Consider the following 21,062-nt stretch of genomic DNA (forward strand, 5'->3'; position numbering starts at 1 on the left):
AAGGCAGCTGACCTGCACCTCGCTTTGTTGGCATAGTTACCCCACTGCACACTGGATACAGTTCTGCTCAGCTCCTCATAGGGGGGCGGCTTTACACGCCGTTCCCAATGCTTCCAGCTTTGCTCAATCCTGCTCTTTCCAATGGTGCTTCTGTTGCCCAGAAGGAAAGCGGGAGTAGAATGAGGGATACATAACAGTACAACAGGCATCACAGCACAAGAGAGCCAGAGAATACCTGGAACAGTGCTTGGTGAACACAAAACTCCACGTTCATACCTCGTGCTCCGTTGTCATGGGACGGTGAGACAAAATCGCCATCATCTCATTCCTGTGCCAGCATTGCCTGAGCAGAGCAGTGATGGTACTCATGTGCCATCCCCAGATAGTGTGCCACTTTAGGGTTCTGTTGTACAAGAACCGTCGAGGCGGAACCAGAACTCTTAGAACCAGGTCTGAGTGTACTGTGGTGAAACCAAGTTGGACTATATATATATGTGTATATAATGGTACAAAATGGGAATGTGTTTAAAACATGTTTAAAATAACAAGTAACTTTGTAATTAATAGCCAGAGAGATGTAGCGTGAAGGTAAATGTTTACTGTTATATGGCTGAGTTAAAGATTAGTATGTTCAGGCTCAGACAGGCGCAGACCTCCCAGCAGAAAGGTAGAATAATCAACTAAGGTCAGTTGGATAGTCAGTTGGATAGTTCAATTCAATTCAATTTATATAGCGCATTATCACAACATTACATTGTCTCAATGCGCTTTTCATTTCTGCCTCGTAAGGACCCCCCATTGAGTAAGCCAAAGGCAACGGTGGCAAGGAAAAACTCCCTAAGAGGAAGAAACCTTGGGAGGAACCAGACCCAAAGGGGGAGCCCATCCTCCAGGGGCCGGCAGATGAGTCAAACAAACAAGATGAAATGACTAAGCTAATACAGACAAGATGAAATGACTAAGCTAATACAGGGGTTGAAATATATGTCTCAATGCAGCGGCCGACCGGTGCAGGCACGTGGTGCTTGATGCACGATGGCAGGATTAATAGAGGCACAGCCGCAGGGAAGGATGACGAGGCATCGTGTTGAGCCAAGGGCAGGCAGGTTGGAGGGTAGTTGACCCATAGTCCACCCATTGGTTCTAGAAAGGGGAGATGTGATGTTATTAATATTTTAAGCAGTAGCTATAAAAGCACTGCAGGCAACTGTAAGATGATGTCATACGGCAGCACCAGGGATCGGGCACAGGGGATTCTTTAAAAAAGAGGCACGTGTTTTTCGCCTGGAGAAGAACTTCAATAAATAGTTTGCATCTTCTCAACAAATGGACTTGCACGTGATACTTTCAATAACACGACAGGAACCTGCTCCCCGGATCAGGTGGCCTTATGTGGCCACTCGAGGTTCTGATGGTATTGGCCACGCTGCTCCTACAGCTCGGGGCACCTCCTCGGCCAGCTGGACCTCCCAGCTGAGGCAAGCCTCCTCATGGCCAAGCAGAGCAGCCACAGCCAGCTGTCTGTTGGTCCAGTGGCTCCTTGCAGCTGTGCAAGTGTGAGTGGAGGGCCCTCGATGGCCGGTGAGCGGTCGGAGTCCGCAGTGTCACCTGCCTTCCTCATTTGCTGAAATCGTCATCTTCAACGGAGGTCTGGCAGACTGGCAGCAGTGGCATTGAGGGTGCACTGCACAGGTCTGGGGTACTGGGGGCTGAGTGACGCCTCCCTCACTGCGCCACTCCGAGCTTGGCTGCTGGCGGCTTTGGGATGGGCTTCCAGGCCAGAGCGTACCTGGTGCCCCCTCTTGGTGTAGCCCCAGCAGATTAACTCCTCCTAAAGCTTGTGATTCTGGGCTGGCCTCCCCGCCTCCTCTCCCCCATTCGCCACCCCACAGCAGCCTGCAGGTCGGTGAGCTGGAGCAAATTTACCAAATGACGGTGTGAAGAGCCCACTGCAGCAGCGCCGGAAGCATCTCACCCCTGACACCAATGTAGCACAGAGGTATCGCACTCCAACAAGAAAGGAGGCGGCTCGGTTTTCGGGGAAGGAATTATCTGTTATTAAACCCTTAAACTAACACGGACATTAAAGAACCACAGAACACACATAACGGGGAAACACAATGAAGTCTGACGCTGGATAGAATGGCACAAACAACAACGGCTAAAGGATCGGACAGGGTTCACGCAAGACACAAGCAAGGGCACACACGACAGTTGGGGTCACAGAACAACAATTTACAAGACTTACACAGGGGCTATATAAATGCTTATAGGCTCCGCTATGCGGACCCATCTCACCGGCGCTACAATATCGTAATACAATATGTTGCGCACTGATTGTTCACAAGAATGTACCTTGAATGTAGTTAGACTTGAATCCAGGTATTAAGAAAGCGCAGTATCCTACTTACGGACTTATTGCTATTGATTGTACGGGGTTTTTTATAATGTAAATACCATTTGTGAATAGTGCTGATTACACAATAATGTCACTAAATAAAACCGTGTTTAAAAACCACTACATTTCGTGTGTACGTTTTAAAGTTTATAGTTCAACACGACCATTTATTAACACGCACTTATTCTCTTACTTCGCTGAATGATTTCCCTTCTATTCAATGGCGCTATATGTCAGATACAAAATGTAAAGTTATGCATATCAATAATTTAATGTTGCCATATTGACGATCAGTACGGAGCTGCGTTTGTAGAAAGCAGAAAGATGAGCCAAGGAGGCGGTTCACATCAGCGTCCGCCGGCACCGGGACGCTGGTCCCGCCCAGCTCAGGCTCCGGCTCAGCTCACCTCGCAGTGGAAAAACATGGCGTCTGTGGTGTGTCGTTTTTCCCGGCTCTCGGCGCTCCGCAACGCCGCGGTCCTGACGCGCAGTGCCGGACCGAAGCGGCCTGATGCACCGCAGTGCCGAAACGCTGTGGCTACCTCAACTGGGGCCATTCTCCCCAAGCCTGTCAAGGTGAGCGTCTAATCTGTTAAAGTGAATTGGATGTTGTTATTGGAAGGAAAGAGCCCTGAACGGACTCATAAAGCATTTGTAAAAGGACCGTTACGATTGCAACAAAGATTCCTGCTTATATAAGTGAAAGAACCGGGGCGTTTGTGCGTCCATTCTGCTATATGGAAGTAAAGAAACCGTTTATCTACGTACCAAACAGTAGCTTTACTAAGGAAGGCAACGATGTCTCTTTATATATAGACATTTGCTATGTCAGCACATTTCGTCTCCCTATACTAACATTAGATTTAAATAAGAATCGCATCGAATTTCCTACACACAATTTCAGTGTTATTTGTAAGTACACTTACGTAACAGACGAAGCGTATGTATAAATAATGCATAGAGCTATATTGTGAGAATTGTATAAGCTATATATGTATGCATGGTTGACACCTAAAACGTTTAAAGACTTGGTTGGTGGCTAATCCGTATTTCACAATATTGAAGTTAATGACGTTAATTCACATAAAAAACTGCAGCATCAATACCACACATGTTCTTCCATACAGATCTCATTTGGCCTGATTCGGCTAGCTGTGGTCGTGGTGCCCTTCTTGTATGTGGGTACTCTCATTAGCAAGAACTTTGCCGCTTTACTAGAGGAGCATGACATTTTCGTCCCCGAGGACGATGATGACGACGACTAATTTGACACCGGTAAGAACGATTGTTCGCCGAAACACACGTTGTCATAATACTATATATACAGGTCTTCATACGTATTTCCTTATCCACGCCATGTCGTTTTCAATTGACAAGTTAACCTCTAATTCTTAAAGCTAAATTACGATTTGCATCAGCGCGTAACGCGTTTATAGGGAGGTTAAACACGCACGTAAGTGAATGTTTGTTCCGTGTTCTGAAAGCACAGATGCAGTAACCTGCTATATGACCACACGTGAATGCTTACCCAATGTCTTTTTTTCCTGCAGTTTGCAGCACTAAAGCTTGCAAAGAGAGAAACCACTGGAAAGTGAGAGTAAAGACTGATGTTTCACCTGTATCTGGATGATCAGCACCTGTCCTTCCTCAACTTCCACAGCCTGCTTCCGCTATTTAATTATGACTCACCAAAGAGATGGACAAGAAATGTGGTGCCATTATTTCTGACTTCTACTATTTGCATGAACACAATTAAAGAGCTTAATCAAAGTGGCTTTGGCCACTACTGTAATTGTGAACCAGTCAGGTGAATGTTCTGAGGGAGGAGCAATTGTTTAGTAGCTGATATCACAAGATGGTTTCTGTTCATACTCGCCTATTCAAAGCTTATAATATCATTCCTGGCAGACATGACCCCAAATGGCTATTTCACATGCTGTTTATACTGTCCGATTACAAATAAAGATTACGCTGAGATTTTAAGTTCCTTGTTTCTTGATAAGTTACACCCAAGTCTGAAAAATAGCCCCTTTAAAAATCCAGGACTAGAAACTAAAGAATACATAATCGGAATTCTCATTAATAATTCTGACACAATGAATCGGTGTTAAGTGTATATTTACAGTCAGTAAGTTCATTCATGACTTAAGTACTTTCTGTACAGATATGCTTAGAATATCGAGTTCAAAGATCATGTCCAGCATAAAATTTAGACAGGAAGTCTGTAGGTCGTGGTGTCTCTGTCTCATGGAAGTACCGCATCACGTGAGTCTTCTGCTTCCAGACCTGTATAGTCTCCTGAAGCTCCATCTTACCCTGAATGACAGATTAAGATCAAAGTTAATGAAAAGGATTGAAAATGAAATAGTCTAACCGTTTCTGGGTGCAGTTTCTTACCAAGTTACAAAGAAGCTCCAAAATGAGGAATAACATTTCAGGTGTTTATTTCAACCAGAACACCTATAAATACTGGATCAAAGACAGAGAAAGATGGTATACCTTAATGACTAACATATCGATGACTCGGGGGTCTTTGACGTGCTTGTTCATGAGAAACATCTCTCTCAGTTTCTCTCGGCCCTGGCGTGCCGTCACGTCCAGTTGATATATCGCCACTGTTGGATGCACCAAAAGAAGATGTATATTTAAACTCATCCGAACAATGACATAAGCTTTCTACAGCATGAAAATCCCCATCAACTATAAAGAATGTAATAAATGACAATCTTATATGCCTACGACGTTACCAGTCCAAATAATGCCAATATGAATTTCTGTGGTGTACAGGCTAGCTGCAACAATAAATACGGTCACAACATAATAACAGCATGGTAATTACGTTAGTCATAGTGATGTATGTAAGGTGTTTTATACCGGGCAATACTAATAACGAGTAAGGAATAAGTAACTTCGATTTAAAAAGCAGATTGGCCACATAGTGGTATGTACGCGACCTTGACGTTTACTTGCGGCTTCCTTAAAACACAAAAACATTTCATAAAGATTTTCTTCCTACCTGCATTTGGCACCTCTCGGTACCACGCTCGGTACAATTCCCTGACTCTACGTTTAGCCTCATCCAAATCGCGACTGAAAATTGGCTTAACCACTTTAACTGCACCGCTGGCTCCTCGGGTAGCCGCCGCAGACGCCATCTTTGTTGTCCCGTGTCTTTTCTTCTTCTTTTGCTCCAGTCTCCGAATTTATCTCTTCCTTACTCACCAGCGCCATCTTGAGTTCTGGAGTGTAAACTACCACATAATTAATATCTTAAAACCTTCCATTATCTCAGCTTTTCTAAATGAAATCGAAAATAATATAAACAGTAGAAACAGTCCAACACTGCAATTAAGAAATACAAACATAAGTAATATGTTCGGTGTGTTTTAAGTAAATCAAAACATTTAAATGTAGAACTTACAACACTGCGGTAACACAAGGGGGCACAAGTACCTTAGTAACTCAGATATCACTCGGGTACAAATCAGGCAGAGTAATTGCATGAAACATGAACCGTTATGATTGATTAATGATGAACGAACCACGGATTTCATTCTATAATTATTACGAATATGTTAACATATTCTGTTAAGTTCATTAGAGCACTTGAAATATGCACCGAGTGTTTGTAAACAATTTTATTGCAAATAATTACACCGATGACCTTTCCCATTTCACTAATTATAAGAGATGTATGACATCACAGATTCCAAATATAAATCACTAAAAAATTAAACTTAGTATTGGCTCATTAAATCAGCACTCTTCAGTGGCACGCGCATATTCACATCCTCTTCCAGTCATCAATTGTGTTCCCTGTGTTTCCCTCTTTTAAGATCTAGACTAGTCAACCATTGCTTAAAAATCAAGAGAAGCATCACAGTGAAAATAAACCTTTATTGACAAGACACAATTGGCTGTAGTGCCCCCTACTGTCTGAAACGGGTAGGTACGTGTACCAGCTCCCTGTAGCCATTCCAGTTTAATTTGTCCCAATATGTTGCAATTACAGCCATGTGTCCTAGATCACACATTTAAACAGTAAAGTTTAAAAAAACAGAGCAAACACAGCATCCCTCTCCCAAAAAAGGAAATAAATCTTAAAAATATATCTATATACAGAGCTCATTTAGAATCCTACAAAATACTCACTCAACCATCCAAAACACTAATTCTTGTATTTGATATGACACAGCACACACGGGGTCCATCTGATTATCCAAGGCTGCCATACAAAGTGGCCCAAATAGGAATTTACTCATGCTTTACTATACACTCACAGCTCAGAAGAAATTTCACTTAAGAATTCCTAAAACACCCACTGCCTAAAATCCACATTTCATTCTTTGCTTGAACTCCAATACTTGCTCACAGCTAAAAAGTGCAGCCTGACATTAGGTTGACCCAGTGTAGAAAATCGACCAGCTAAAGCATTTCATCGCACTTTCCTGACAGATCGGGACTAAGTGGTCAGTCCCCCAAGACAGCATCTTGTGAACACAAGGCTGCACCAAGGTCCTCTGCAAAGGGCTGCATCCTTGAGACCTGGAACACCCTTGAAAAACCTTTTTTTGTTAATTTTAACAGCCAGTTTTAAAGACCTTTCAGTGAAGGTCAGTCAGATCCAGGAAGTTTCATTATCCTGGCTCCATTAATCCAAAAAAATATAGAGCAGTCACACCAGTGTAGGAGGAGCTCATCTAAGAAGGAGGAGAGCTTATTTTTGGGGGGGGGGGGGGGGGTAGTTCAACAGAGCGCGACATAATGATTTGGGTCCACTCATGACTCAAGATGAGGAGGTGGCTCCTCCGCATTAACCCCATTCTCCTTGTGCACTCAGCCCTCTGGATCCCCCCCGGTTCAGTCTCAGTGGTCCAGGCTGTTCCCCAGCCGCTGGCCCTCCTGAAGAGCCGCCATGGCCAGCTTCAGGTGCTCCTTCAGGGCCACCACCTCCCGCTCGCTGCGGCTCTTCATCCCGCTCAGCTCCGCGTGCACCTCCTTGTAGCGCTTGCATGCCTCCCGCTTTTCCTGGGGGGGGGGGGTACAGGAACACCATGTGACCATCTCGGCCGATTCTAAACCATAAGTCAAACGAGAAGCGGCACCACTGGAGCAAGGTGAAGCAGGATGACCTTCTCCTTTAGAGGAACATCATAACGTAATCTGATAGGTTCTCTGCATCTCACATACAGGGCATTTTAATAGAGCCCAACAAATCAGCTGACTGGTCACTGTTCATGTTACACAGAAACCTGAAGATGTAACAATGGGACTCCTTCAGTGAGTGTTCATAAGTGTGACTAATGACCCGCCACATGTACTCCCCGGTCCCATTCCCGCACACACACGTCAAAATTTTTATTTTTGTGGGAACCATCCCTCCATTTCCATTGTGCATAACCCTAATCCCAACCAGGGCTGCAAAATTCTGGGAATTTCCAAAGTTGGAAACTTTCCATGGGAAGTAACAGGAATATGTATGCCAATTAACCAATTAATGGGAATGAATATATATTTATATTATATATTTTGGGGATAAACTGGAAACCTGAAAAGTGAAAAGCTGACAATTGGAACCTGAAAATTACAGGTTAGCATATAACGGGGAACTTAAATGTGCTTGAGAAAAAAACATCTTTATGGCACTAATAGTGATATCATTACAGTATGTAACTAAGTGATTGTGAAAAATTATGTGAGTAAAAACACCCCAAAATAAGCATACGCATTAAAACTCACTGCTTATAAGTCATATTCCATGTTGCATTATTCATACAGTCTGCTTTCTTTGACTTATATGTCAGCTCATGTGGAGTTCCACCAAATTCAATATTTCCAAAATTCCCCAGCTTAAGTTGCCATGGAAAGTTTCTAGAAATTTTCTCCCCCTTTGCAACCCAACTTTAACCCCCATCCAGCCCTAATCTTAGCCTTAAGTAACCAAACAAAATATAAGACTTTTGGTATTTTTAGTTTTTTAACCCCAGTTATAGATTTTTATCACAATAAAGTTTCCCCTTGTGGGGAAAAATAACTGGTTTTTATCACAATGTTGGGACATTTGGCCCCCACAATGCAATATATACATAACCCCCACATACAAACACACAGCCAATACCATGTTGAGGGCTTGCAGTTCCTCTCTCAGGCAGCCGATCTCCTTAAGCAGATATTGCACCTCATTCTCCTTCATCCGCAGCAGCACCTAAAAACATAATAGTGTCACTGTGGTCATAATGCTATCAGTCCAAATGAAATCTTATTTATGCAGTTACCAGCACTGGTACTCTATTACAGTGTTTTTCGACCACTGGTCCACTGCAAAGTGGCAGAACAATGTGGTTCGGTCCATGATGGGACACTGCACATATCTGAAGCTACTCAAAAGAGGGCCTGGCGATATAAACAATGTATCGACTTAACATATGAAAATAATACAGTAATGAGAAATTTAGATGAACTGTGGATGAGGTGCATTGCTTGATAGCACACAACAGCCTATCACATCACAGAAACAAGCCCAATTCCAACCAATCATACGGTACCCTTTAAGAATGAAAGAGTAAAAAGAAAAAAACAAAGATGTGGGTGGTGTGACAGAACTTTTTGCAGTTTAAAGTCCGACGCAAGACCGGTGCTGTGCATCGTAAACTGCCAGAAACTAAACCTGTAGCATTATCATCCAGTAGAATTTGCATTCTTACAGTCACAAGCACCAGCAATTAGGGTTTCCACTTTCAATCAGAAGAAATACGGGACAAATCACATCCTAAATGGGTTAAGGACAGGACGTAGCATTTCATTTGACAAATGACGACGATTTTCAGTTTGCAGTCCATTCAACTTGTTGCCTTTTTCATGTTCTGAATATTTGTAAGTGGAATCGTATAATATACAAAAACACATTAACTGCTAGCTACCAGGCATCAGGATTCCTCCTCATTAGAGCTGTGTTAATAAAAAAAAATAAAAAAAATCCACTCTTGAAGCGATAGGATGAATACGCTGCTACTTCCTCTGTCATTTTTAAAAAATTTTTTTTAAACTGGCTTCCGAGGTCATAGCCTCTATCCCAACAAAACAGAGAACAGCACCTCTGTCCGGAAACACAGTGCAGTGATTCATCTCGAGAGGCTGGGCCCTGAGGTACCACAACATGCAGGGTGATTTCAGGAGAGGCGCTTTGTTGGCACACTGGTGCCCTGCATGTTCAGGGAACACTGCAGTGGCACACTGGTGCTCTGCATGTTCTGGGAACGCTGCAGTGGCACACTGGTGCTCTGCATGTTCTTGGAACGCTGCAGTGGCACACTGGTGCTCTGCATGTTCAGGGAATGCTGCAGTGGCACACTGGTGCTCTGCATGTTCTGGGAATGCTGCAGTGCGACGCTCATGCTAAGGAAAGAGAAGAGATACTACATGAGCAGCAGCTGGTTTGTTAACTGGAATGCTGCTATTAACTGGCATGTGGTATAAATAAAAATGAAGAGACTGTCCGTTTAGAGGGGATTTTCCATCTCTGAATTACCCTTTGTTCTACTTGCACGGTGTGCCGTGGGTATTTATATAGGTAAATGTAAGGTGCTCCGAGGAAAAATGTTGCAAAAGGCAATTTATAAAAATAACTGAACTGAAAAAGCTCGGGAAAAAATAAGAGACCATTCTATATTATTTTTATAAAAATCTGCATTTTTAAAACCTGGTTTGATCTTGGTTGTGCCGGGGAGAAGGCTGCACTGCATGGGCAGGCCACTTCCAGGCTCAAAGTCTCCAAGACAGAAGTACATAAGAACAAGGTGAAGCAGGAGACACTGGGAACGACCAGAATCCAGCCAGGTCCAACGTGTGGAAGTGACTTTCTAATGCCAGAGATGACTGTCAACGTATCCAGCAGTGGCTCATGAATCGGGAGATGACATCAAGTGACCTTCAAAAGGAATGGGAAGCATTAAGTGCAGGACCGAAGAGCCAAAAAGCCAGGAAGAAGCCCTTCATTAACGAGAAGCAGGGAAGAGCCAGGCTGGAGTTTGCAAAAAAAAATGTGTATTTTACACAGAAGCATACCCATAAATTGAGAAATGAGCAAAACTGCTGTGGTCTCAAGTGAAGCACAGACACTTAAATGCTTATAAAGGGAGACCAGGGCAGAGGGAAATGTGGATAGTGAGTGACCCAGGCAGAGAGCGGGGGAGGTGAAAGCCGTCTCCCACAATCCCAAGCCCGTAATTCTGCAGAAGAAGGTACTCATTTGGTGCAGACCAGACAAGGCCAGAACTGCATGCTACCATTGAAATCCCAGCAACCACATGAGAGGAAACCTTTTCAAACTGCTTTTCATGGGGAAAATATTTGGCTTGGAATCGAGTTTGCAACAGATGCTACTGCACAAGTCACTGACATTAGAGAAGATTCTGGAATTACAGCCAGCTTCATAACGATAGTCTTCTTTAAAAAAAAAAAACACTTTGCATAATAAAATACAAATATGCAGCCTTGTCATCCATCAGTTAAAGATTTATTTTGCTTTAATTTTAAAGGAGTTGCTTTGTTTATCTGTTCCACCCGCTCCACCCATTCACGGGAACATTCAACGGAGGAAAAAAAAATGGTATCTGTAGCTGTAGAAACGATATTATTTACATAACAGACTAACAGCAGAATCCTGCTGCCAAAGCAATGAATGTAAAAGTCACCAGGGTTGCCAGGTTGGCTGCAGCTCTTCTTGAAGCCCTTGACAAATGACTTACAAAGTCATCCTCCTCCGTTCTCAGGGCCAGTGTGGATCACGGTCTGCACTGGTGGCCTTTCTGCTCTAGGTGGTCCATGTCTGCAGCACTCATGCTCTGATCTTTAACCACGGCCTTCCATCTAACTCCAGTGTTCCCTCAACTTTCACTGAGTTGCCAGTTCTTATTCGCAGTCCAGTACCAGTTTGACGAGACCCTCTCGCTGCTTTAGGCGGGACCTGATTTCCGCTCCCCTTGACTGAATCCTCCCCACCCCCACCAACTGCACTCGCGACTGCTCCCGTCCTGAAACTCACCTCCAGGTGACAGGAGTCGGGCTGATGGCCATCATGAGGGACGCCATCTGACCCTGGGCTTTTGGCCAAGGAGTGCATCCGGTTGATCTCCTCCATCACACGGGCCTGGAGCACCTGAGAGGAGAGGAACTGAAGGATCAGGGCTTACCATGCACACACTGTTGTATACGTATCTTTGTGGGGACTCTCCATTCATCTCTAATCCCAACAATGAAACCCTAACCCCTACCCAGCCCTAAACCTAACCATAAGTAACCACACAAAATACAAGACTTTTGGCATTTTTAGTTTTTTTGATTGCATTCACAAATTAAGTTCCACCTTTGGGTGTGCCTAGTTTGCATGCTTAAGTGGGTCTCCTCCCAATTTTACAGGTATGTTAGGGTTCTGGGTGAATCAGTGCAGGTAATCGCGATTAACGTGTGACTGCGTGTCCTGTATTTCCTGGCATAGGTACTTCTGTAAACTGAGCAGGATTAAGTATCACCATTTACAGCCCCCACTATCCTGGCACATGGCTGAATGGCACTAATCAGCGCCCCCCCCCCACCCCCCCACCTCTCTCACCTGATTGTCTTTCTTCAGCTGCTCCATCTCTGCGTCCCTGCGGCTGAGCTCTCTCTCCCGCTCCCCACCACTCTGCATGGCCCGGTTCAGCTCCAGGCACTTCTGAGAGTACCTATCGGACAGGCCGTCCAGCTCCCTCTGCAGGCCCTGCCGATCTGACCTTAAGGCAGCAGGGGGCGCCATCACAAACAAGCTGGTCATCAACTTGACATCAGCTCTCAAAATCAGTTATTAGACCTCAAAATTGGCACAAGAATATTCTCATTTTAAGACAAGACATGATTTTAGACACACACATCTGTATTGATATTTTTTTGGGGACCATCCTTGCATTTTTATGGGTAAAACCCTAATCCAAACAATGACAACCATAACCCCCACCCAGCCCTAACCTCAACCACAAGTAAGCAAACAAAATACAGTGGAACCTCGGATTACGAGTAACGCGGTTAACGAGTGTTCCGCAAGACGAGCAAAGATTTTTAATAAATTTTGACTCGGAAACCAAGGAAGTCCTGGTTTACGAGCGCCAAGTATCATCAAAAATCATATGGCACACATGCGCTCCTTGTTTTTCTTGTTTTTACGTGCACCCGGCTTCAAAACAGGAAGCGCATGCGTGCGCTTCTTGTTTTGACGCCGAGCGCACGTCATCACAACTGAACCAATGGTTATTCACTTTCTCATGCTGCGGAATTGTGGGTAATCGTCTCCCATGCTTGGTCTCAGTCGGCATGCCTCACTCGTATAGTCAAAATTTAGTAGAAAAGCACCACCTGAATAAGGGCGTAGCAGTGCGAGCGATGAATCTGTTTAACGACAATGCAATGTCCACATTTTTCCGAAATAGAAAAGGAAGCAAAATAGGCTGTCATTGGATGGGTTCCTTGTTAAAGTCGCACAAACAGAAAAAGATTCCAGTGAGCCAACAGATAGCAGTGATTCCGTTAATTATAGTGAAAGTCGTCCTACAAAATAACCCTCCTCTTCTCCTCTCTCGTCTCCCTCACACCATCCACGATTCTTTTCAAAGATAAAGCGCAGGTTAATTTGTTTTATGTATTTTTACTTTATATTTTGTATTAATAATTTTTATATGAATATTTTTGAGTTGTGGAACGGATCATATGAGTTTTCATTATTTATAATGGGAAAATTCGCTTTGATGTACAAGTGCTTTGGATTACAAGCATGTTTCCGGAACTAATTATGCTCGTAAACCAAGGTACCAATGTACAAGACTTTTGACATTTTTATTTTTTTGTGGGCAGTCACAAATTTTTAAAAAATTCAGTTTTCCCTTGTGGGGACCAACAAAATGGTCCCTATGGTGTCAAAAGAACAGATTTTTATAACATTGTGAGGACCAACACCAAAATGTAATATATACATAACACACACACACACTCTCTGGACCAAACCTCCAACACCTCCTCATGAAAGGCATACAGAACGCTGCAGCATGCATGATGTGTGACTGGCAGCCCGAAAAGCACACAGAACGCTGCAGCATGCATGATGTGTGACTGGCAACCCGAAAGGCACACAGAAGGCTGCAGCATGCATGATGTGTGACTGGCAACCCGAAAGGCACACAGAACGCTGCAGCATGCATGATGTGTGACTGGCAACCCGAAAGGCACACAGAACGCTGCAGCATGCATGATGTGTGACTGGCAACCCGAAAGGCACACAGAAGGCTGCAGCATGCATGATGTGTGACTGGCAACCCGAAAGGCACACAGAACGCTGCAGCATGCATGATGTGTGACTGGCAACCCGAAAGGCACACAGAAGGCTGCAGCATGCATGATGTGTGACTGGCAACCCGAAAGGCACACAGAACGCTGCAGCATGCATGATGTGTGACTGGCAGCCCGAAAGGCAGAGAGAACGCTGCAGCATGCATGATGTGTGACTGGCAGCCCGAAAGGCACACAGAACGCTGCAGCATGCATGATGTGTGACTGGCAACCCGAAAGGCACACAGAACGCTGCAGCATGCATGATGTGTGACTGGCAGCCCGAAAGGCAGAGAGAACGCTGCAGCATGCATGATGTGTGACTGGCAACCCGAAAGGCAGAGAGAACGCTGCAGCATGCATGATGTGTGACTGGCAGCCCGAAAGGCAGAGAGAACGCTGCAGCATGCATGATGTGTGACTGGCAACCCGAAAGGCAGAGAGAACGCTGCAGCATGCATGATGTGTGACTGGCAGCCCGAAAGGCAGAGAGAACGCTGCAGCATGCATGATGTGTGACTGGCAACCCGAAAGGCAGAGAGAACGCTGCAGCATGCATGATGTGTGACTGGCAACCCGAAAGGCAGAGAGAACGCTGCAGCATGCATGATGTGTGACTGGCAACCCGAAAGGCACACAGAACGCTGCAGCATGCATGATGTGTGACTGGCAACCCGAAAGGCAGAGAGAACGCTGCAGCATGCATGATGTGTGACTGGCAACCCGAAAGGCACACAGAACGCTGCAGCATGCATGATGTGTGACTGGCAGCCCGAAACCAAAATAAAACTGAAGTAAAACCCACAGTTCCGCGGCTCCTACTGTAATCCCCCCCCCCAGCCCGTATCTCGCCACCCACCGGACTGCTGCGTTTTAGCGCAAAATGCAACGGAACCGGTCTTGCGGAATGCAACCAAGCTCTTGGGGCTTCTGCATTTTCCCACCCCCCCACCCAGCTGCGCAGGATATGCGTGGGGCCCCAATATGTGCCGTTAGCGAGTTACGCAACACTGGAGCCTGGCATCTGCCAGAGCCCCACCCCCATCTGCCAGGGGCCCCACCCCCATCTGCCAGGGGCCCTCCCAGGTACTCACTCCTGCTGCCTCTTCAGAGCCTCCACATCCGCACTGGCCCCCGCCAGCCGCCGGACTGCCTCCAGCTCTCGCTCCATCTCCTCGCGGTGGGCCTTCTTCAGAGCTTCCATTGCTGGGGAGGGGAGGGAAAAATGATAACATCCATCATCCAACCCTGTTCAGGGTTGGGGGGGGGGCACAGGGCACAGGGCACAGGGCTGCATTACACCAGTGATGCTATTATATTTTTTTTAGTTTGCTTTTCATGTTCTTTACTTTCATGTTCTTTTCAATTTTTATTTGATATGTGGTTTCATTAGTTTTGATTTTACAGATATATTTCAATTTAGTTTTAGATATATATTACTTTCAGGTTAAGTTTTAGCAATTTTATATTTAGGGATATAGTCCTAAAGTAGCAGTGGTTTTTCATGTCTTTAGTACATAATGTACTAAATGTTCTCCAAGTGGGCAAAACATGTTCCAGGTAGTATCGATGGTTATCTAAAGATAATATACTGGATTATATTTCCTTGAATGATTTCCGTCAGGGGAGAAAGAGAAACAATCATTACTTTAGCTGAATAGTATTAAAACAGTGACAGGAAGTATTTCATGTGTTACTATTTAATTTCAGTTAGTTTTGGAAGCAATTGAAGTTTTCATTTTGCTGTAGTAGTTTATATTACTTTCAGAATGTTTCCTTCAAGTTTTAGCTAAAGATAATAACCATGGGATACACCCTAGGCCAGGGGTCAGCAACCTTTTAAAGCAAAGAGCCATTTTCCCCTAAATGTCTGACCCAAGATTTACAAAGAGCCACAATAGGTACAGAAGGGGGATTGAGATACGATTTTATAATGTGATATGTGTATATGGGGGGGGGGGGGGGCATCTCCGGTTTAAATCACTCAAACACGTAACAACGCAAAGGTGACTAACAGTACAACACTGATTAGTTCTGTAGCGATAGTCTTCACTCTTTTCCCTCCTTTCATTTGGCTCTGTAGTTGTCCGCCCTTCACTCTCCACTTCAGTACTGTAACACTGCTGACCCAGCAGTGCAAAATGTCCTCACCACTCCGAACTCAGCTGGCTATTATATGTAAATCTGAGAATATATAATCCTTTTGACGAAGACGTGGGAAAGCATGGTGATGATTTACTACAAAAAAAACTATATGAAAGAATTAGGAATCCCAATAAACTTTGAAGTGTACATCCAATCTCAGGTGCTTAAAGAAAGCATACCATTTAACCAGAGAGGTAACCTCGTTTTACCGAATGACTTTGAGGAAGATGTAAATTATGAAGTTAAGGCATAGCAGAAGCGTGACGGACTGCCTCATTCACATATAGCTAAAGAAATATCTAAACAAAAAATAATAATATTAATCCATAAATACGTGATTTCTCTTTACGTTAGTATTAGCATTATGTTGAGACGTGAAAATGTGAATTCGTCTATCGTTATGAGAAGAGCCGCAGCCACATGGCTCACGAGCCGCAGGTTGCCGGCCCCCCCGCCGTAGACTGTTCTCACATGGGGATGCACAATCTGATAAGCACAGTCACACACGGCAGCAGTACGACAGGAGTCCCTTGGTCTGCCTGGTCCCGCCTCACCCTGCGCCGTGGCCTGTGCTTCCTCCTTCAGCAGTCTATCCCTCTCCGTCTCCAGCCCCCGTGTCTCCCTGTCGTGTCTCCTCTGCAGCTCGGCCAGGGCATGCTGGTGCGCCGTCTCCATGGCCTCCAAGCTGCGGCCACATGGAGCCTCGGGCCCACAGTGACCCACCCCCCCCCCTCCTCCTCCTCCTCCTCCTCCTCCACTCTGTTTTCGCTCCAGCTGCTGCCTCAGAGACGCCACCTGAACAACAGAGAGGCGGAGAGAGGGGTAAAGCAGGCCGGCGCGGTCACATGATCACCAAGGAAAAGGCCTGAACACCACAGAACCTGAACACACACAAACACACACCCCGTTTATCCAGACTTTCCCTCATCATTAGCAATGGTAAAGCAGAGCCACAAAAAATTCCGTTTTTCAGGTGACTATTTTAAAATGAACTCCAAAATCCATGTTAAAGTCATCATAATGTGTCATGCTATTTTGAGAGAAAATGTGGAATGACGTGGGACAGTTAAACGCCCTCCCCCGATGCTTATCTACTCTCTGGTTGCAAGGGAACAGGAGGCAAGCAAAACTACCCCGAAGCGGCAGCGAGACGCAAACCCAAAGCGGCGGGTGGCCACACACCAGGTAGCATTTTGTTAATTTGCATCTGCAAATTAAAAATCTGCTTCACTCACTACCTCCCTCTGCAGCGCCTCATTGGCCGGCTGTCCGCCCAGTGAGCTCATCGGGGGCAGGGAGCACATCCTCTTCAGGGGAAGCTTCTCAAACTCCGCCCACTTCTTCTCAATCTCTTCCTCCATTCGCTGCCGCTGCTCCATCGTCGTGCCCGGCCCTTTATCCCGAGCCTGCCCCTCCCCTGTCCCCCGGAGAGAGGTGGGCATAACCCCAAGGGCCACAGTCACCGGTGCTAGCTCCACATAGTCGAACCGCCGCATAGCAGCCGTGGCGGGAGGGGTGGCTGCCCCGCTCGACTGCCAGGAGGGGTGCTGACGGGAGGAGGGGGTGCGACCAAGACTATGGGAGTTCTCCTTGTCACTACTGCTATCCGGCAGTCTGCGTGGGAATGAGAAGGCGATGAATCAGACCACTGATTTACATGGCCCTAGGTGTGTGCAGCGATTCACTGCATACACCTGCTGCCAGTGACTCAGCATGTAATCACTGCACTGCTAATGGACAAGGCCCACACAGTGCAGCACCGTGCACTTACTGTGTGATGTCAGGGGTATTGCCAGTCCGGACGCTTTTCCTCAAAACCTCAATCCAGTTCTTGCGGATTCCAGCAGTCATGGCAGAGAGGATGAAGACGGCATTCAGGGTCTGACGGGGGGGAACAAGAGCCAGACTATAGTTAAGGGAGGGGGGTGCAGGAAAATGAAGGGTTTCAGTTGACGCACCACGAAGGACAGCAATGCCAAGGACCAATCAGGAATGTGCACCTGTATCTGGAAGCCATAGTTCTTTTCGACGTCAAACTCGGTCACATTTACACAGGACCTCAGGTCGATCTCCCCATCAAGATCATCCTTCTATTGTGGGTGTGGGGGAGGGACAAAAGATAAAATACCAGACACCAAGCGAAGACACATAAACTAAATTTACATGAAAGAACAAGGAGTTGTGAAAAGTAAATTCATATTCCTGTAATGGGATAAAGATGTTGCTATAGTTACCAAATATGAACAGATCTGGTAGAACAAACCAGAGGAAATTTTAAAGTAGGAAAAAAAAACATCCATCAAGGATTAAATACCATGTAATAAATGTATTAAGTGCCAGTATAACAGCCAGCTCACCTCTTCTGCTCCTGAATCCCTGTAGTATTTCAGGCTGGAGTCAGTCAGCACAAACCAATGTTTCTTCCACTATAAGACACAAGGGATCCATATTGAGTTATTACCAAACACAGGGCCTGATCTACTCTTATACTGACTAAAAACCAGCCAATGACTGACTGACCTTGTGCACCTAACATATAAACGAGTCTATATGACCACATGAATGATGTATACGTATCAGGGTACAAGGCCCATGTGAATGAATGATGTAAGAAGAGGATAATCACACGGTCTTATTACAGCATCACCAAACAAACCTGTTTATACAAAACTGAACAGAACAGCAAAACATGAGGTTAGTTTACCAAAGTATTCAAACTTTGAACATATATAGATGTTGGTACAATAATACTCTGACACTATTAGTTAGAGGAACCCTAAAGATGCCGATATTCATAAAAGGTTAGCTCAGCTAAAGTAGGATGACACAGTCACTTCAGCTGGTTTTTAAAAAGTAAGGATTGTTAAACAGAAACTCCAGGCTACAAAGAGGGACGGTGAGAATTCGCTCCTGTACCTCTCCATTTTCGTCAAGCACCGACATCCACCCCTTCTTAAAATTAAGGAGATCGGGCTGCAGAGAGAGACAGAACAGAGGTAATTAGCTGTCAAGTTCATTTCTGGGTGTGAGGAAACATCTTTGTTATAAACAGACAATACTGTTCCAGTGAAGTGCTTAACTGCAAAATCATCCACATTCAAAAATGAACAACTTTTTAAATTAAAAACCATCTTTCCTGTGACACTGTCAAACCGCTGTACACATTTTACGTGGCGTTTCTGTACACCTCACAACACACACCTTCGAGTGCATCTCATGTAACACATAATATTTTTGGAGGAGCTGGTGGATATAATGGCCCAGAGGGCCGTGAACGCAGGTGTGAATAAGGTCGGGGGGGGCTGAAAGTCTGCGCAAATGAACGAGAGCACGCAGCTGTGTGCGTCTGTGTGCACATGTTTGAATGCAGGAAGAAAGCGAAGAGGCGATACATGACAAAATGTGTGAATAGCTGCAGGAAATACCTAAAAGAAAGAAAGAAAAAAAAAAACACGAAACAGCAGAGAAATTCAAATACAGAGCAAGACATCAACAAAAAAAAATTCAGCACTCCAGATTGTGGTTTCAGATTAAGAAAGCTTTTTATATTTACATTCCTCAACTTCTGTTTTTATCTCTTGCTGCCTTATGCAAAGTTTCCTGACCCTCAGACAATACTCTGCATTACTCTAAGCTAAAGTCAACATCAAGTGATTTCTCAAAAGAATCTTTTCTTATTCTATATAAATTACATATACATATATACGTATATTATGTACATATAAAAAATTACACTGAATCAGTGTTAAAGAACACCTCATCATTTAAAAGGGTTTCACTGTATCAAGTCATGAAGTCAGGGTAGAGTAATGTCTACTTCTGTGTAAAAGCCGACCACTGATCGACCAACAGAAACGCAGAGTTTCATGAGAAACCTAATATTGAGACAGAGGTTAAAGTGCGTGCAACGGATCGGAGTAATTTAAAACATGACAGCTAACATAAAACATGGCACTACACGACGAAGTACGTATTCAGGAAACACCTACGGACAAAACGAAGAGGAAGAGGAGGAAATGTAGACGTAAGCGACACACAAGGGGCCTGATATGAACAGACAAAATATATGGCAGTCTCTGGACGAAAGGTCCCGTGCATTTAAGTGCAGCCGAATGGACAACAATACCGCCGAGACACAAAACAAACAAGAACCCAAAGAAGCTTGCTGATCCCCAAGTCACATCTCCGGCCGGGAAACCTGTCACCCAAAATATCCTATGGCTTAATAACACCCATCAACAATTAACAGCTACTTTTAAAGAAAATGAATAGTGATTTGTGTTTCTGGATTGAACTTGTTACAGATGCGTGATTAAAAAGTCGTTTCCTGGATACTAATTTCACAGCACAGCCCAATAAACACGCGTGCAGAGACGCACCAAACAGCCCCATCCGTATTTTGCGCAAAGGATATCGGCGGATACTGGTAGGTATGTGAAGGGGTCCCACACAAACCGATCGAGGTTAAAATACAAATAACGAAACTACACAGTATATTACCTATATAATCGTACTCTAACCGCATAAAGACACACCCACTCCTCCGCCCCAGCATTTAATTTCATCAACTTCTCAAAAGCGTTACTTTCATATATGCAAAACTCAAACGAAACTTTAACGCCCAAAACAATACGGAGACATACGCAATATAGTCAACTAAAAATAACGCTGTCCACAAGTCATTCCCATAAAGTTAACTATGACCTTTTTTTGCCAACAAGCTGGGCCAGCCTACTGATCATTCACATTTCAAGAACAGACAAGACTTACCGTCATGTCAGCCAGGTCCGGAGGACAGATTGTAAAACAGAGGCAGAAAAAGATATTAAAAACACACAAAAATAATCAGATGTTAACTAACCAAGTTTTGTGTCGCTGGCACGGTTGTCATCATAAACGCGTTGCATTTATCTATCTACATTCATATAATTCATGTGCTAGCGATCCTGATGCCAGCGGTGAAAACCAGCATGTTTTCTCGGCCGTTTCAGCCCTTTGCAAAAACGCCTAATTCACAATCCGATTATATATCCGAAAAAAAAGCAGATCTATGGTTTTGAACTGAGACGCCGATCGTTCAGGTTTCGTTAATCCGCAGCTTTCACAACTTCTGAGAAGTTTGCAGCACCACCACCCTAGAAAGACTGGTTACTTCCTGGGCGGATCC

The 21,062-nt window shown here is 44.7% G+C and overlaps 3 protein-coding genes across 5 annotated transcripts; 1 reads left to right on the forward strand and 2 right to left on the reverse strand.

Moving 5' to 3' along the window:
• The first annotated feature begins 2,781 nt into the window (after positions 1 to 2,781).
• smdt1a (single-pass membrane protein with aspartate-rich tail 1a) lies at positions 2,782 to 4,381 on the forward strand. Its single transcript, XM_023829919.2, has 3 exons — positions 2,782 to 2,974; positions 3,526 to 3,673; positions 3,949 to 4,381. The coding sequence occupies exons 1-2, from the start codon at positions 2,822 to 2,824 to the stop codon at positions 3,661 to 3,663; spliced, it is 291 nt and encodes a 96-aa protein (XP_023685687.1). The 5' UTR covers positions 2,782 to 2,821; the 3' UTR covers positions 3,664 to 3,673; positions 3,949 to 4,381.
• Positions 4,382 to 4,499: 118 nt separating this feature from the next.
• ndufa6 (NADH:ubiquinone oxidoreductase subunit A6) lies at positions 4,500 to 5,586 on the reverse strand. The gene is made up of 3 exons (XM_023829920.2): positions 5,415 to 5,586; positions 4,898 to 5,013; positions 4,500 to 4,714 (listed from the first exon to the last, which is right to left on the reverse strand). The coding sequence occupies exons 1-3, from the start codon at positions 5,551 to 5,553 to the stop codon at positions 4,583 to 4,585; spliced, it is 387 nt and encodes a 128-aa protein (XP_023685688.1). The 5' UTR covers positions 5,554 to 5,586; the 3' UTR covers positions 4,500 to 4,582.
• Positions 5,587 to 6,275: 689 nt separating this feature from the next.
• triobpb (TRIO and F-actin binding protein b) lies at positions 6,276 to 21,042 on the reverse strand. 3 transcript variants are annotated; one of them, XM_023829915.2, is made up of 12 exons: positions 20,757 to 21,042; positions 18,812 to 18,868; positions 18,253 to 18,321; positions 17,896 to 17,985; positions 17,667 to 17,776; positions 17,134 to 17,509; positions 16,450 to 16,690; positions 14,845 to 14,956; positions 12,009 to 12,168; positions 11,442 to 11,555; positions 8,517 to 8,603; positions 6,276 to 7,426 (listed from the first exon to the last, which is right to left on the reverse strand). In XM_023829915.2, exons 1-12 carry the CDS (start codon positions 20,787 to 20,789, stop codon positions 7,265 to 7,267), a joined length of 1,611 nt encoding a protein of 536 aa, XP_023685683.2. In that variant the 5' UTR covers positions 20,790 to 21,042; the 3' UTR covers positions 6,276 to 7,264. The 3 variants fall into 3 exon arrangements, with proteins under 3 accessions (XP_023685683.2, XP_023685682.2, XP_023685684.2); XM_023829914.2 differs by having other exon boundaries at positions 17,131 to 17,509; XM_023829916.2 differs by having other exon boundaries at positions 17,131 to 17,509; positions 20,666 to 21,042.
• Between the last annotated feature and the right edge of the window lie 20 nt (positions 21,043 to 21,062).

This window comes from Paramormyrops kingsleyae, chromosome 22 (genome assembly GCF_048594095.1).
Source record: "Paramormyrops kingsleyae isolate MSU_618 chromosome 22, PKINGS_0.4, whole genome shotgun sequence".
NCBI lineage: Eukaryota > Metazoa > Chordata > Actinopteri > Osteoglossiformes > Mormyridae > Paramormyrops > Paramormyrops kingsleyae.